This window comes from Trachurus japonicus, chromosome 15 (assembly GCF_045865225.1).
Source record: "Trachurus japonicus isolate A0001 chromosome 15, Traja_1.0".
NCBI lineage: Eukaryota > Metazoa > Chordata > Actinopteri > Carangiformes > Carangidae > Trachurus > Trachurus japonicus.
In genome coordinates, this window is record NC_140921.1 from 31,784,783 (window position 1) to 31,801,011 (window position 16,229).

The 16,229-nt window shown below is 40.5% G+C and overlaps 1 protein-coding gene across 14 annotated transcripts in view; it reads right to left on the reverse strand.

Annotated features, from left to right (window-relative positions):
- rims1a (regulating synaptic membrane exocytosis 1a) overlaps nt 1–16,229 on the reverse strand; it is a 165,134-nt gene that overhangs the window by 50,322 nt on the left and 98,583 nt on the right. For 9 of the 14 annotated variants that reach the window (XM_085800968.1, XM_085800972.1, XM_085800967.1 and 6 more), the window contains exons 7-11: nt 5,696–5,736; nt 4,488–4,601; nt 4,260–4,359; nt 3,015–3,138; nt 1,703–1,720 (exon numbers count right to left, since the gene is read on the reverse strand). In XM_085800968.1, coding sequence (XP_085657094.1) covers nt 1,703–1,720; nt 3,015–3,138; nt 4,260–4,359; nt 4,488–4,601; nt 5,696–5,736 — 397 coding nt within the window. The remainder of the gene's footprint in view (nt 1–1,702; nt 1,721–3,014; nt 3,139–4,259; nt 4,360–4,487; nt 4,602–5,695; nt 5,737–16,229) is intronic. The other 5 variants (XM_085800970.1, XM_085800976.1, XM_085800974.1 and 2 more) reach the window with 1 other exon arrangement.

The window sequence follows — 16,229 nt, forward strand, 5'->3', positions numbered from 1 at the left end:
GTTGTCTGAGACTCAGAACTGATGTTATGTGATTAAAAAGAAGCAAAAGGGCAGATGTGAATAGAGCCAAGCTCTTCTCATGACTGCAGTGTTTCCCACACTCTGACAGCTGTTTTAGTCTGGCCAATCATCATCTGAGAGGAGAATGGAGGAGAACCAATACAGTAGGTTTCTGCCCACACAGTAGCTCAGGTCTGTCCACACCCATGAGAAACACCCAGAATCCATTGTACCAGCTTCATGTACTATCAAGAAAGCATGGTAATCTATGTAACGCTTATCAGTGCGTTTTGTTTATAGAAATTCAAAATTTTTAAAAAGTGGGAAGGTTCAGTGTTTTAACTTAGTGACCCCACCACAGAGATCTGCAGAGTGTTTGATTGGTTACACATGAACAGGATGTAGATTGTTTGAAATTCACTATGACACAAGCAATAGTTCAACATTTTACAATCATTCACTTTATTTATGAGTTAAAGCAGAAGTAAGTGATATATTTGTGTTAATATAAGTCTTAAATAGTTATATCTTCCGACAGCAATCACTTACATAGAGTGTTTGGACTGAAACACGGGTCTCTCAGTCCCTCTGCTCTGCTCTGAGCCGAAGAGAAAACATTTATCGTATCCTACAGTTTTTATCCAATGAGGAGAGAGAACGGCATGCAGGGCTGTGTGTGCAGCCAAGGAACGCCGTGAATGTGGTGACGTAGCGACGAGGACTGTTATGGTGCGTTCAAGGAAACTCGTATTTTTCCGACCGTGAAGTGGTACCAGTTCGATCTGGTACGAGTTCACCGGTCGGAAGTTACGAGTGGCCGTTATAGTGACTTTCACCGGTAAAACAGGTCGGAAAAACACGAGTGGGTTGCCTGAAACGCTACAAAGTTGTAAGTTGTGACTTGAAGCTGTAATTTACGATTTCAAAAGCCTGCCTGGAACGCAGCATTAGCGAAAACGACCGGACCACTTACTTCTGCTTTAAATGTCTCGAGTACAAAGCTGGTGTCAGGATGTGGTTAGCCTAGCTTAGCATTCATTAGCATACATCATAGAGGTAGACAGGCTAATTGCATCCCAACTCCAGCTCTGTTCTTAACATGAAAACATGTGATTGACATCCAATTTATAATTTCACTCTCTAAAATGTTGAACTATTTAAACTGTTGGTATTTTAGCTTCTGATTTGAGGTTCAAACATTAAACTGATAAGTGTTTCATGGACCCTCGGCTGCCTTGGAGCCCATTCCAAAATAAAAATAAATAATGAAAAGATGTAAGTAAAATAAAATAAATTCCGCTTGCTTTATGAATCCCAATGTCCCAACTTCCAAACCAAGGGATTAAGATTAGAGCAGAAAGGAGCATTTTGATTTGATTTTACTTTGGGATCCTCAAACTTTTCCTGGGGTAAAAGAGAGGGATCCCAGCCACTGCTTAAGAAGCTTGCAAAAAGTAATGCTACATTGATGGATATTTCCTACTGGCCATTTTGCATCCGTTCAAGTCAATTTAATTTAGTTGGAGATGAATTAAGAGAAATTTCATTAGCTTTTCAAAAAGCCAATATTTGCATCAATTGGCATCTTGATTAATAAACTTCAGTTTTATTTCAAGATGCAATATGGCACCAGGAAAACCAAAACTGTTTCCATATGTGTGAGAGGATTAAGGGTTCCTAATAAAATGGGCAGATTACTTACTGATATTTTCTACACACCCTTCGTGAGTGTTTGGAGAGAAATTAATACATTCAACTTTTTCATCAAAGAGCAAATGAGATTCAATCCTAAGAAAAGCTGCAATACCTTAAAGTCATTACTGCATGTCTATAACACTGAAGCACATTTGGTGCTCCATGACAGAGACTTGAAGTATCTTCAGCAATAACATCATTTATGTGGGATTATCTGATCATACACCGAATTTAAAATAATTTTTGCTGTGATCTGATCAATGTACTGTATGTCAATTAGAATTTTCCATTTGATCCCTCAAAAGATGTGTAAAATGACATTTAACTGCAATTAATCATTTTCCAGGTCTGTAAACAGAGAACAGAAAAATGTCTTTTCACATTCCCTGTACTGAATTACCGGTATGTAATTTATGGGAGATTGAGACAAACTCAAATTAGCATATTTTCATTTGATACATTTCAATACTAGCAAAAATTAGTCAGTGCACAGCTGGTGAGCTGAACATGCAAAAATGTGAAAATGTGTTTACAGGAAAAGAGATAATTAAGATTTTCATGATAAATGAATATGTTCTTAAATTTCCTTTAAAATCCCCTTTTATTTCTATTTACTAAATAAATACATAAAGGCACTGTGAAATAATGAATGAACAATGTTTTAAATATTTGTACACAATTACAACAACTGAATGTCTGTATGCTGTCTGGAAATTAATAATCTGGTGAAAACCACATCCATGGCAGTTCTCCATCATCAATATTAATAGCAATGTTTTCTTTACAGTAAAATTGTAAAGGATGAATGAAAGATAGTTTCAAACTGACACAGTCAAACTACAGTAACTGCAGTGACTAATGTGTTCACCACCATCTTGGCATCAGCCCAAAATATCTGCTGCAGCCACTTCCTGTCTTTAACAGCTGATTTTATTAGGTCAATAATAACTCACCTTACACCATCCTACAATTAAACGTGAGTGCTTTTTTAAAAGGAGACGTGTGAGACTTAATGGAAAGCTCCTGTTCCAAAAGCTGGCAGCCCCCAACAGCAGGTAATGGCTGGGTGTCTGGAATATTTTGAATGCAGTCACACGGTCAGAATACAAATACACGTCCCTGTCTTCTGGCTTACCTGAGGTCAGCCAACTCTGACTCAGACCCCCAGTCAGCACTGCCTGCTTCAGCAAAGGTTAACTTCAGTGCAGCATGCAGGTTGGTGACTGATTCATAAAACTAAAGGTTTACATTACCACCAATAACAGCAAAAAAAAAGGGGGCACCAATAGTGTACGGGATCTGTTTTATTCCTGACTTACCCAATAGGCCTGGATACCACCAGCTCCACTTGAGGCTCAGCTTGAGACTCCAGGATGATGTTGTAAACCTCCTTCATGGTCGCCCCTGGTAACAGCTTCCCGTTCCATTGCAACACCTCGTCTCCTGAAAGCGGACAGGACGGTTGGCCATGAGTCAGAAAATCAGGTTTTAAAAAGATAAATCAAAGCACATGGCCAGGGGTAATCCTATATTTCTTATTATATAATATTTTGTGAGAATAAAACTAATAATTGATTAATTTCTTCATTGATTTCTTTGACTTTTGACTTCCCTTCACATTCAAATATAAACTTCTGGACATTGTAGTTTTATTAAATGCTATTCAAACAGTCCTCTGAGGGTAGGGTCTTTGGTGAGCTTGTGCATGCTGGACTGAAAATACTAAAAATAAACTAAGTGTGTGTTCATGGTAATGAAGGTAATACTGTATGTCACAGTGCAACAGTGTGGCTCAATCATGGTTTTATAAACAATAGAGCTCTAAACAGAGGACTGGGACAGATAAAGCCTTGGGTAGAAGGATCAACTTATTATTGTGTATGTAGTTTGTTAAAGAGATAGTTCAAGATTTGGCAAATTGGCCCATTGCCATAATCCCTATAGTTTTAGGAGCAGGTTTGTTAATTTTATTTGTCAGTGCAAGCTAGAACGGCAGAGCAGAGCCGTGAGCTGCTCAGAGCTACACTACGGAGGCTAATGGGATTTCTTGGTTTCCCTCATCAAACTCATCAAATACACAATCCAACAACTCCAAAACACTCTCATGGACATGTTGTGACCTGCACATTCACCACGCTACGAGATAATAACGCAACGTTACGAGACAGAGTTGTTTTCGAGGTAAATTCATGCAAAACCGCTGATGCACATTCCCGTCTGGGGCAATTTTTCGGCATGCAGTCTCTGCATCCGTCTTGTAACATTCCATTACTATCTCATAACGTGGTGAATGTGCAGGTCACAACTTGTCCACCAGAGCGTTTTGGAGTTGTTGGATTGTGTATTTGATGAGTTTGATGAGGGAAACCAAGAAATCCCATTAGCCTCCATAGCGTAGCTCTGAGTAGCTCGCGGCTCTGCTCCGCCGTTCTAAAAATAGCTTGCACTATGGCAACCTTTAGGACACCACACCCTCTGACACACTGTGAAAGGCATCTTATCTAAATGCCTAAAGCTTTCTGAGGGGCTGTAAACAGCGTGGCTGCTGTGACGTGACGGTTTACCTGCTCTAAGATGTCCCACCACGTCAGCCAGACTGCCCTTCTTGACTTTAGTGATGAAGGCACCTAATCTCCCTGACTCTGTTACTCTGCCTCCCACCACCTAAGGAAGACAGAGAGAGAGAGAGAGAGAGAGAGAGAGAGAGAGAGAGAGATTAGTGTCATGTCCATCATATCACTGGTAGACATAAGTACTGGTTGTTGACTGTGTTCTTCAGGCCCTGCTCTGACCTTTAACCCCAGCAGAGCCCCAGCTTCTTTAGGCATTGCAGCGCTCCTCTTGCTGAGTGTGATTCGTCCAATTTGATGGTCTCCTTCTTTGGATGGCTGCCAGGTTACAGGATGCTGCAACACAACAAGACACTCAGAAGACATACAGGCAGCCTGAAGTTAACTTAACTTTTTTACCAGCCCAAATTTTTGGTGCCTAAAATAAAGGTGAACAACTCAGAAAATGCATAAGAATGGTTCTTGAACTTGTACAGAATACACATATATTTATAAACCGTCTTTGCTTTTATCCTTCAAGTAGTTCAACAAGAGAACTGTTGTTCTCATTCATTCACTCTTAGGCTGTTTCCACACATACCGGTGCAAAAATGACACATTGTTTCATTTTTCAGCTCATACGTTTCACGTTTACACACGTTTTTTTGTTTTTTTTCTCTGGTCCAAACTATCACGGATGTACAGTATTATGGTCTGTATGCGGCATATGGAGTAAGACCACTTCCAAAAAGATGTGTCCATGATTCTAACCATTCGTATTCGTAATGATAAACATTTGTATGTCGATAAAAAAGTTGTACACAAAATTCTGCTGTCATACACATGAGTCTGAGAAATTGTTTGGGTTAGGATTGTTGTTTTTATGTGAGTATGAATCTAAAAGCTGTGACTGCAAAGTCTTGTGAATACAACTCTAATTTCTACGACTACGAAGTCTTCACTGTGAACACAAATTCAAGTTTGTGGGTCATTAAAATATGATCACACAGGATTCAAGGTTCAAACAATTTGCATAACTATAAACACGTTAAGGTTTTGCTACCTTCATCTGGGAACAGCTGGATCACACAGCACTAAAAGCTGCAATGGTCTGCAGCATTTTCAGAGGAATAAATTAGCTGAAGTTTGCTCACAGATTGATTTAACACAACAGCCACTTAACATTAATTTTGTAAAAGCCTGCTGGTATAAACACCCAGGGTCTGGACGGGTTTTTTCCTGAGGAAAAGTGTCTGGCATGTGAGATGTCATACATTATTTTACATTAATTGATTCTTTGTAATAAAATAAATATTTTTTTAAAAACAGAATTAAGAGGTACAGCATCTAGCAATGTACTTTACAAGCATGACAACTATTTCCTTTTCTTTCATTTGAAAAAAAAAAGAAAAACTAAAACAAAGCAAGAAAAAGACGAAAGAGTGACTTACATGCCACACAGTGGGGTCATGAGGATAACACTCCCAGTCACCTGCAAGAGAAGAGACACCAACTCAGACACCATGTCAAAAAAAAACTTCCTTCACATCCTCTTTGTCCACAGACACACACACACACACACACACACACACACACACACACACACACACACACACACACACACACACACACACACACTCCCACACCAATGCATACAGCAGAAACTGTATACACAGCACATACCAGCCTGAGTCCTCCTATATACAGCTCAGCCAAATGTGGGGGCTCTTCAGAAGGTATTTGTTTACAGTGAAGAGGGTTAAGTTTACTGTATTGAATATTCAGGCCTGGGCTAGAATTAGAAATTTATCACCGCAGCGGCAGCACTCGGGCTCAAAGTAGTCCGCCGAGGCAGCGATGATACCAAAGGACAGTTAAGCCTTTAGAAATGCTCGAAATCCCTCCCAGATATTTTACAGATTAGATGTTGTGGAATCACTCCAGGGCTTCACAGTGATGTAAGGCCAAATAAAAAGCTGTAAATGATGATGTGTGATGACCTCATGCTGATAGTTAACCACGTCTAATAGAGATGCAGAAAATCAACACAAAATTATTATTTATCTTTATTTCTTTTTCCCCGTCTATGATTGTGTATTTATTTATGCTCATATTGACAGAATTTGATTATGTATAAATAATAATCAAACTGTAGAAACAGTCATTATTAAAACATCCTGTGTTATAGCATAAAATTAATTAAATCTGTCATTAAAATAATATTTACATATTATGTCTTCATTTAAAAGCTTTTTTATTTCAACATTTGATCAATTCTAATTTTTTCAATAATTTGAGATATCTAAACATTTGATGAAAAGCTTTTAAATCTTAGTTTTGTTATTACAATTACGCTTATGTTTGCATCAAACCTCTGCTAACACACTATAGCAGGTAAATAGGAATCTAGAATTGTTATGCCTCTCTAAATTATTTATCTAAATTGCTGAATAATACATGTCACTAATTCAGCATAAAAAGTATTTATTGATTTTGGAAATTGTTTTTATATAACAATCCAAACTCACTGTCCACTTATAGGTCTGAATAATTGAGCAAAATATTAATAAAATCGCAATATGACTGAGTGTAATATCCAAACAACAGAACCTGCACTTTTAAAATGAGTCACACGTTCAATAAATGAAGCACTGTGGTGCTCCAGAGAATCTCTGACCCATTCAACTAGATATAAAGGAACATGACCACAGCAAAAATCACATCATTATCATTGTGATATTTTTCTTAAGTGGAAATGAGATGATAAAAATCACAACAATCACACTATTTGTCAAAATAAGTGTAATGTGATTTTCTTTGATATTGTTCAGCCCTGCCAGTAACTAACATTTTCCACAGCTTTCAGACATTCAGCCGTCATCAGTGGATGGAACCTGCTAAAGCTCTTTAAATTAAATAGTACATGAGTGCTATGGATCCATCTCAGTGACAACAGCACGATACACTCGACAGCTTTGGAGAAAAGCTTGTGTGTGTATTTTGAGTGGGAAGTGTTTTGCTAAATATTAATGAATAAGATCATATTATTTGATAGAGGGCAGAGTTTTATTGTCAGGTGTTTTGTAATGATAAAGGTGCATGTATGAAAACACATTGATTTCTCTCAGTATCAACTGTCTGCTGCAGGATATATTAGACAATCAGACATCAATCAGACAAATGTTATCAATGCATATCAATCCATCTCCTGCGTCAGTCCAAAAACACAGCCTCCTCTGTACAAAAGGGCCGGGGGGGGGTGGGGGGGGTGGGGGTGGGGGCGTTGGGATGTGTACGGGACTCCAACGACACTGTTATGACACAGAGTAAAACAGAGCCAAGCGTTCCTAGGAGCCAGGAGGCAATGAGGTTAATGAGTTGTGACAACTTATAGTGACATTATGTAATCTTAAAGCAAACGCTCTGACGACAGACAACCGAGCTCTCAGTTTCATAACTCAAGCGTGAACATAATCCTGTGTAGTGGGTGGGCCACAAGGGTGAGCGTGTGCGTTTTTTTTGTGCTACACATACCAGGAAGAACGCTGTCAAAGCCACCGCTGTGCCAGGACACCATGTGGTGTCACCTGTTACTGACTGGCTGCTAGAACATTCAGAAAACTCACACTGATGTAGTTTTGAGAAGTTTTTAACTATAAGAATGAATAGTGTGTCATTTCTGAGAAATTCCCCTCCAATCCTTGGAATCTTCTTGCTCCTGACAAGCACATCAAAAATGGGAATTCATTTGGATCCATGTAACATACCGGCAGCCGGTCAATAGGGGGCGCTAGGGCGCCGCCGCCATCAAAATTTCAGAAAAAAAGTGTTAACACAGTAAACATAAATAACATAATAAAAATTAATTACCATATCTGTTCAGTGTTCACTCATACAATGGGTTTTACTTAAGCCTTTCCATTCCATATTGGGTTTATTCTGGGTTGTTTCATACATTTCAATTGCGAGGGGCGCCGGCCTAATGAGTGTGTATGTAGGCTCTTAAACTTTTGGCTTCCATGTGACTTCATGGTGGTCTCTAGAGGGTGGATCGGGCCTGGAAATTAAGCCCGTGCCCGGCCCGAGCCCAAGACTTTCAGACCCGACCCGACCCGAGCCCAAATTAATTAATTAAAAACCCGGCCCGATACCCAAAATATTATTATGCAAAATTCACGTTATTTTCAGTGACGACAAACAGCGGCAGTGCAGCTTTTCCTGCTTTTCCTTTGCCCTCTGTCCACACTGAATCCGCGTGTCTGTGGGAATGGAAGCACATCAGCTGTGCGCTTGACATCAGACTGGAGACATACTGTAACTACCCGGTTACAAGATGGGTGAATACTTGCTTACGTTTGTAGGCTACCTTTTAAACAGAAAGCAAATATAATGATATATATAGCCAACAGCAAATTGTGTCTAGTGTAGGATTTATTGGTGAAGAGTGAACTGTTGATATTTTGTCTTAGTAGTGCTGAATATGACGAAGCGCGCTGTCCGCTGTCTCAGTGCTGAAACATGAATGAATGACAGCGTGAGAGAGAGAGAGAGAGAGAGAGAGAGAGAGAGAGAGAGAGAGAGAGAGAGAGAGAGAGAGAGAGAGAGAGAGACTCTCTTTTCTCTCTCTGTCCCTCTCCATTATTTGAAATGAGAAGCAGTAGTGGGGAAGGTACCGCCCGTCGACACTCGATACCTGAGAATATTGTAACGGTACCGTTTCATGAAGTGTGCCTAATGAGCACTCATGAGGAGGAGTCTCCTCTCCCGGCGTAACACAACGTCAATATTTTCCAGTAGCTTCTCATCACAGTCCGCACCGTGCAGCCCGACCCGACCCGAGCCCGAATTAATTCATTCAAAACTCGGCCCGGCCCGTTACCCAGGCGGGCTGCCCGACCAGGGCGGGTACCCGGCCCGATTCCAGCCTCTAGTGGTCTCTAATTGGTTCCTCAAAGATTTGCGGCCAATCAGCGCGTTTGGGTTATTTTTCATCCAATCGGATTGATTCATGATAGGCTACCTGTCAATCAAAATCACTCCCCTGGCAGTGGAGCCGTGCCTGTCACTCAAACAGCGACAGACGCACTCGCGTGCACACGGAGCAGACAGACAACAACAACAACAAGACAGGAGACAATGGCGGCAGCAGCAAAAGAAAAATCTGTTGTTTCTTTACGAAATAATCCTTTCACTAGGCGTTCGCTGGAGTGAAAAAAAAAAAAGGGTAAAGGAGCTCGGACCAGAGCAACCTGACTTAAAAATCCAGCAGCAGGCAAGTGACCGTGGACGCTTCTCCCGTCTGTGTCATGCCAAACACAGTTGGCTGGATGTGAAGTCAGCAATGCTCTTTATTTATCTTATTTATCTGACGCCCCCCCAATTTATTTTAGCACCAGCCGCCACTGGTATCATTGACTGTTTACTTTAAACTCCTCCTCTCAACAACAACTGTCCATCATCTTGTAAAGAGTATGGTAGGCCTACATTCTGTTCCCTCTAATCTTTCAAAACCAATTACCGATCATCTGTCTACAAAAGCAACAGCCACATAACTTTAGCAAATGTCCAAAGAAATTACTCTGCTAAAAAGTTCTAACAATGTTCTACCATTACGAGAAGCATCCCTTTTGTTACCATGGAGAAGCAGTAGCCTCTTAGTTGTACAGGCTGTTGTACATTCATTCATTCATTTTCTATACCGCTTATCCTGCACTAGGGTCACGGGTGAGCTGGAGCCTATCTCAGCTGACTTCGGGCGAGAGGCGGGGTACACCCTGGACAGGTCGCCAGTCTATCGCAGGGCTAACACATATAGACAGACAGCCATTCACACTCTCATTCACACCTATGGGCAATTTAGAGTCACCAATTAACCTAACCTGCATGTCTTTGGACTGTGGGAGGAAGCCGGAGTACCCGGAGAGAACCCACGCACGCACGGGGAGAACATGCAAACTCCACACAGAAGGGCCCCAGCCAGCCGGCGGGTTCGAACCCAGAACCCTCTTGCTGTGAGGCAACAGTGCTAACCACTGCACCACCGTGCCGCCCGCTGTTGTACATGTTTGTGTCAAATGTTTTTGAACAAGGAACAGCCACTGGGCAAAATTTAACACTGCTGACCATCGGTGGAACTTCATCCCTCATGGTCCAGCCTAGATCATAATCACAGCTCCAGCTGCACATAAAGCTAGACTTTATACATCTTAGATGGGCGACTTAGAGAGTGCTCTTGCAAGCAAGTACCGTTAAACCAATCGGACTGATCTGTGTATGTTTCGACTGAGTCATGAAATTGTGGAAAATAATCTAGAGTACAAATTCAGCTCAATTCAAAATCACGAATGATTCACAATGAACTTTTCTCACACCAGATTTTTTTACCAATGTTGGTAACACTGAAATATATCTAGTTATGTAAAATAGGTAACTTTGCCAAAAGGAAAAATATATGCTTGATCTTGTTTAAGCAAACACAAAAAATGCAAACAAAATATCCCCACACACCACCACATACTGTATCTGTCATGCTAACCCCAGCATACAGACCACTTCTGAAAGTTTTCTGACCAATCCAGAAACAGATTAAGGTATGGCCAGAAGGGTCTGTCAGCCCTGCGGGACTCAGGGACAAAAGCACCGACTGGAACATGTTCAAAGAGGCAGCTTTTTCTTTGAGGACTGCATTGACCTGGAGGACTACACAGAGACATTGATAGAAAATGTCACAGTCACTAAACTATCATCTCATGGGTAAACCACAAGCCATGTCTGACAGCGGAGGTTTGGACGATGCTGAGTCTCCAAGATGTTGCATTCAGATGTGAGGAGGATGCAACCCTCAAAGCAGCAAAACATAATCTGTAACGTGGCGTCAGAAACAAAAGGGAATTATGTACGGAGAAATAGCAGCCACTTCGCTGACAACAGAGACATGTAACACTTGTGGAAGGGCAAGAACACATGCTTCAAGTCAACCACCATCATCCTGGTGAAGTCTCCCTCGTTTACTGCCCCATAGCACTCACACCTATCAAGAGGTGCTTCAACCGGGTAGTCCCAAAGAAACAAGACAAGAAGCAACAGGAAGTCAGGATGCTATTGCTATTGCTATTGCTATTGCTATTGCGTGAAGAACATTGCACAACACTCAACCCCCGCTAGCTAAGTATAAATGCTTCCCTCTACAACGGGGTCCTGAGCTTGTCCATAGTCAGTCAAGATCAACAGTGACAACTGTAGCATCACCGGAGTTCCTCGGGGCTGTATTCTCAGCCCACTCCTGTTCGTGCTGCTGAGCATCTGCTTCAGCTCTAAATTTGCTGGATTAAGTTTGCTCACACCTCAGTGTCCCATCAACAATAATTTACAGAGTTGAGGTGGATGCACTACCAAGAAGGTGTTCAGCAGAGTTAAAGCAGAAGTAAGCGATCTGGTGGTTTTGGCTAACTTCCTGTCAGCCGATGGAGTTAGCAGTCCCCGCCCTCGTCCCTACGTCACCACATTCACGCGCATCCCTTGGCTGCACACACAGAGAGGACCACCCCTTTATGCCGTTCTCTCTCCTCATTGGATAAAGGTTGTAGGATACAAGGAAAGTTTTCTCCTCGGCTTACAGCAGAGCAGAGTGACTGACAGACCCGTGTTTCAGACCAAACACTCTAAGTAATTGCCGTCGGAAGATATAACTATTTAAGACTTATATTAGCACAAATATTCCGCTTACTTATGCTTTAATGTATGCTGACTACAAATCACTGACAGTGAAGCAGCAGCAGTTCTCCTCAGAGTGCAGATCCTGGACCTCACAGCACAGGAGCAGCCTTTGGTTGTCAAATGAAGGGGGCGAGCTTCCCCCCATCCATCTTCCATGAACCAACCATTAACAGCAGTCTGACTCCCTGCATCACTGTCTGGTATGGGAACTACAATGTCTGTGATATTACAGTGAGCACAGTGAAGAGGTTCACCTTCATCACTGCTTTTCCCCTCTACACAATGCACCCATGAAGCCCTCACCATTGCAAAGAACTCCACCCACCACAGCCAGAGCCAATACACCACCCATCTGGCCCGGAGATAGTGGAGTATCAAGACCTCCTCTGCCAGGCTGAACAAAAGCTTCTGCCCTCAAACTGAGGACACTCAACAGCTTCAGTGGTAAATTGTCCAAATAGTCCACAAGAACCAACATTTCAAGGAATAGGCTTAGATCTTCAGCTTGCACCTATCAGCATTAAAGCTTGTTTTAGCCTGGTTTTTTCATGGATTTGAGAATGTTTACATTGGGTGACAGCCATGTTGGGTTATATTCACCCTAAAAGCCATTTCTCTTGTACAGTTAAATGTCTGTTCTGACATTTTTTTAAAAATTCTGGTTTAGCTGATTCATCACTGCTAAAAAAAAAGAGTTGTATTCTTCTTTGTCTAAGGTTGATGTAATACGCATACTATTCTGCACAATCCTGGTTTAAAAACAAGTTAGCTGAATGCATTACCAGATTGAGATTGCATTAGCCTTCTCACTGAGTTCATATTTAAGTTAGAACACTGGTAAAAGCACTTTAAATCTGCTGGAGACTGTTGTTGTTTTAACCAGCAAAACCAACAGTTATTGTCTAGACAGGAGTTCTCAGTTTTTATTTAGATAGATAGATAGATAGATAGATAGATAGATAGATAGATAGATAGATAGATAGATAGATAGATAGATAGATAGATAGATAGATAGATAGATAGATAGATAGATAGATAGATAGATAGATAGATAGAGAATACTTTATTCATCCCTAGCAGGGAAATTCAAGTTAGTCCAGTAGCTCACACAACAATGACAAAAAAGATGAACACAAAAAACATTTTAACAAGTGTTATATAAAACGATTGCAGCAGGAACAAATGATCTCTTAAATCTTTCAGTTCTGCAGGTCAGGGAGATGAGCCTTTTGGCCCTTTAGGCCTGTATGATAAAATACCACTACAATACCATTACATACTAACAATTACAGCATGGTAAATCTAATTAAGGGTCATTTCTCGGTTTATATGATAAAAAAAAAAAACTTTTTAATTTGGGAGTCAAAGGAAAAAGTGTATGTTTCCCATTGGCTGTTCCTTGTTCAAGAATTGTATTGTATAATATGTATACAAGTTATTTTTAAACTTATTCCATCCTACCAAAGGAGTCTGGTCTGTAGTGTGTTTGTGTGTAGGACGATACTTATACAGATCATAATAGGATCTACTGTACTGTGACTGAGTGCATTTTTGAGTGAGAGTTTGTGTGTGTGTGTGTGTGTGTGTGTGTGTGTGTGTGTGTGTGTGTGTGTTTTCCTGCTATGATCGCACAATGATTTACATGCCTGGACGCGTCAGCCACATCTTAGTGCTGACCTGGCCTCGGTCTCAAGCTAAAAAAGGAAGCAGTGCTTCTCTGCCACAATGGTGTGTTTAAACCTGACTCCACGGGACACTCTCATACTAAACCACCACTTGATTGATGTCACAGTGTCTGGTCTGGGTCCAGGCTGGTGCTGCATGCAGCCTCTTGCACATCCAACATGTCACACTTTATCAGTGTCAATGTCCAGCGACAGTGAGACCATAATGTAATATGAACTGGATTGTGTTAACATACTGTCAATATTGTCAGGCACTAACTGTAAAACAATGTGAACTGTCATGTAATGGTAATAAAAGAGACAGGGACAGGGAGAGACTTATGTCACTGGACAATTAACTATTGCAACTATTTTCACAAATTCATATACAGTATCTTCATCTTAGCTAATTCATTTCATTAGAATTTACTTCAGTTTATTATAACATTTTCAGTTACTCCCATGGACAAATGAAATATATTTCCACTTATACACACTACAGTATGTAGCTACTGTATATCTAGACCATACAAATGTATGTTTGTGTGCTTATATTGTAAACGTACTGTATGGTACAATAATTCACAAGATTTATACAATGCTTTTCTAAGGCACTAACAGACGCTTTAATATTATATTTAAAAATATATATTACATTGTAAAAATATTTCCGTCCAAAAGCCTATGCTCTATCATAGGTATCCTAGGGTCTTTGTTGATATTATACAAAGTGGGTTCCAAAAGTCTGACACTTCCCAGGATGGAAAAATAGACATGTCAGAAACTTAGATTTAAATTGATAAGGAAGACGAATATAAGCATTTCATATTTTTCAAAGTTTCAATAAACACATACATACATTTAAAATATATTGTCAATATATACTGTACGGTTGTGTTATCATATAGTCAGCATATTCATATTTTTAATATATGCACACAAATGTCATTATGTAGGTATGCTGTAAAATTAAATAGCATCCAGGGGATATACAGTAACTATGTGACAAACTATGATCACATGTGAGGCAATGTCACTCTAGGACATAACCATATGTCATATATTTCTGCATTTCAGCATTTGGTTTAAATTGGTCTGCTCTGCACATTTTAGAATGTGTTTAAACACATTTCACATTGTTTCCTTTTTGTTTATTGAGTTATTGCTGTCTGGTCCAATTGACAGTCTCATTCTAAAGCTGACAAAGTTACAGTGTCTCAAGATTCAACAGCAACTGATTTCAGTGTCATTTACAGCCTGAAATCAGCACATTTGTAATAAACCTCAAACTATAATTACTGAAAACACATGTCTTTGGTTTCAAACTGACCTTGTCCCTGACTAAAGAGCCTTTTCCATCAATGACAAAAATACATTTTAGTAACTTTTACAATGCAGGTCTTTGCTAGGTTTTCAGGAGACAAAGGGAAAAGCGTCCACTCATATTTAAACTGTATCACAATATTATAATAAATCCAGAGATCACATCTCTTCAGTGACATCTCCCAGCTTTATGGGGCCTGTGATTACAACTTTTCTTGATGTGTAGCATTACAGATAACCTGTGGTTATTATCTGCTACCAACTCCAGAAATAACAACAGCAGAATATTCCTTGAATACATGGCAGTGAGCCCGAGTGCCTTGGAACTGTTAATAGTAAAGTGACTTAACCCAGCTTGGACATGACAAGGTTAGAGTGTAAACAGCAGTGTGTTGGCTGGCTCGGGGACATAGCCGGCTATGTGAGGCCACACAAGGTCAACACTGGGATCAGCTGGGGTCAAACTGCCCCATCACAGACTCACTAACACACACACGCACACGTACGCACAGAGTGAGATTGTCCCCCTCGGGGTCAAGCTGAAAACAATACAATATGACACAAAGTCAAAACATTCAGATGCGCACACGGGCTCACACACGCTCGTTAATATGTACACTGATATAGCTGCTCATGTTGACAGTCACACTGCCGGCTACATGTACACAAGTTGGAGAGGAGGTGCACATGACAAATACCCAACAGTGTATCTAGAGAGAAGAGCATGCAGTATTTTGTTGTGTGAGAGCAGCCTTACCTGTTCTGATCACTGAACACAGAGTGAGAGCACAGACGTGTCTCCACATTCACAAAGTGTGAATGAACACGGCCCACCGAGACTTAAGAGCTCTCTCCTCTTCTTACATTCACGTCCCATGATAGAGTGTGTTCAAGTGGGCGTGTTCAAACACACACACACACACACACACACACACACACACACACACACACACACTCACACTGAAAATCCAATGTCTCATACCACACACACAGAGCAATAATTAAACACATTAAAAAGCACAAGTGTATAGTATTCTAACACTATTTCCTTAAATGATCGTGCTCATTTGTACGTTTGTAAATTCTATATCAGTGAGGTGTGTTTCTGATTATAGCTCATCCTTCCAATCTAATCAGGGTGATTTACAGTCACTACTGCCTTTGGGATTGTAATAAAATTAAATCAAAAATTAAATCAATCCAACAATTAACATATAATGACCCCCAGGGGTCACTGTTTGAGCCATTATCCATGTTACTGTAAAACTCAGGTAACAGCTCC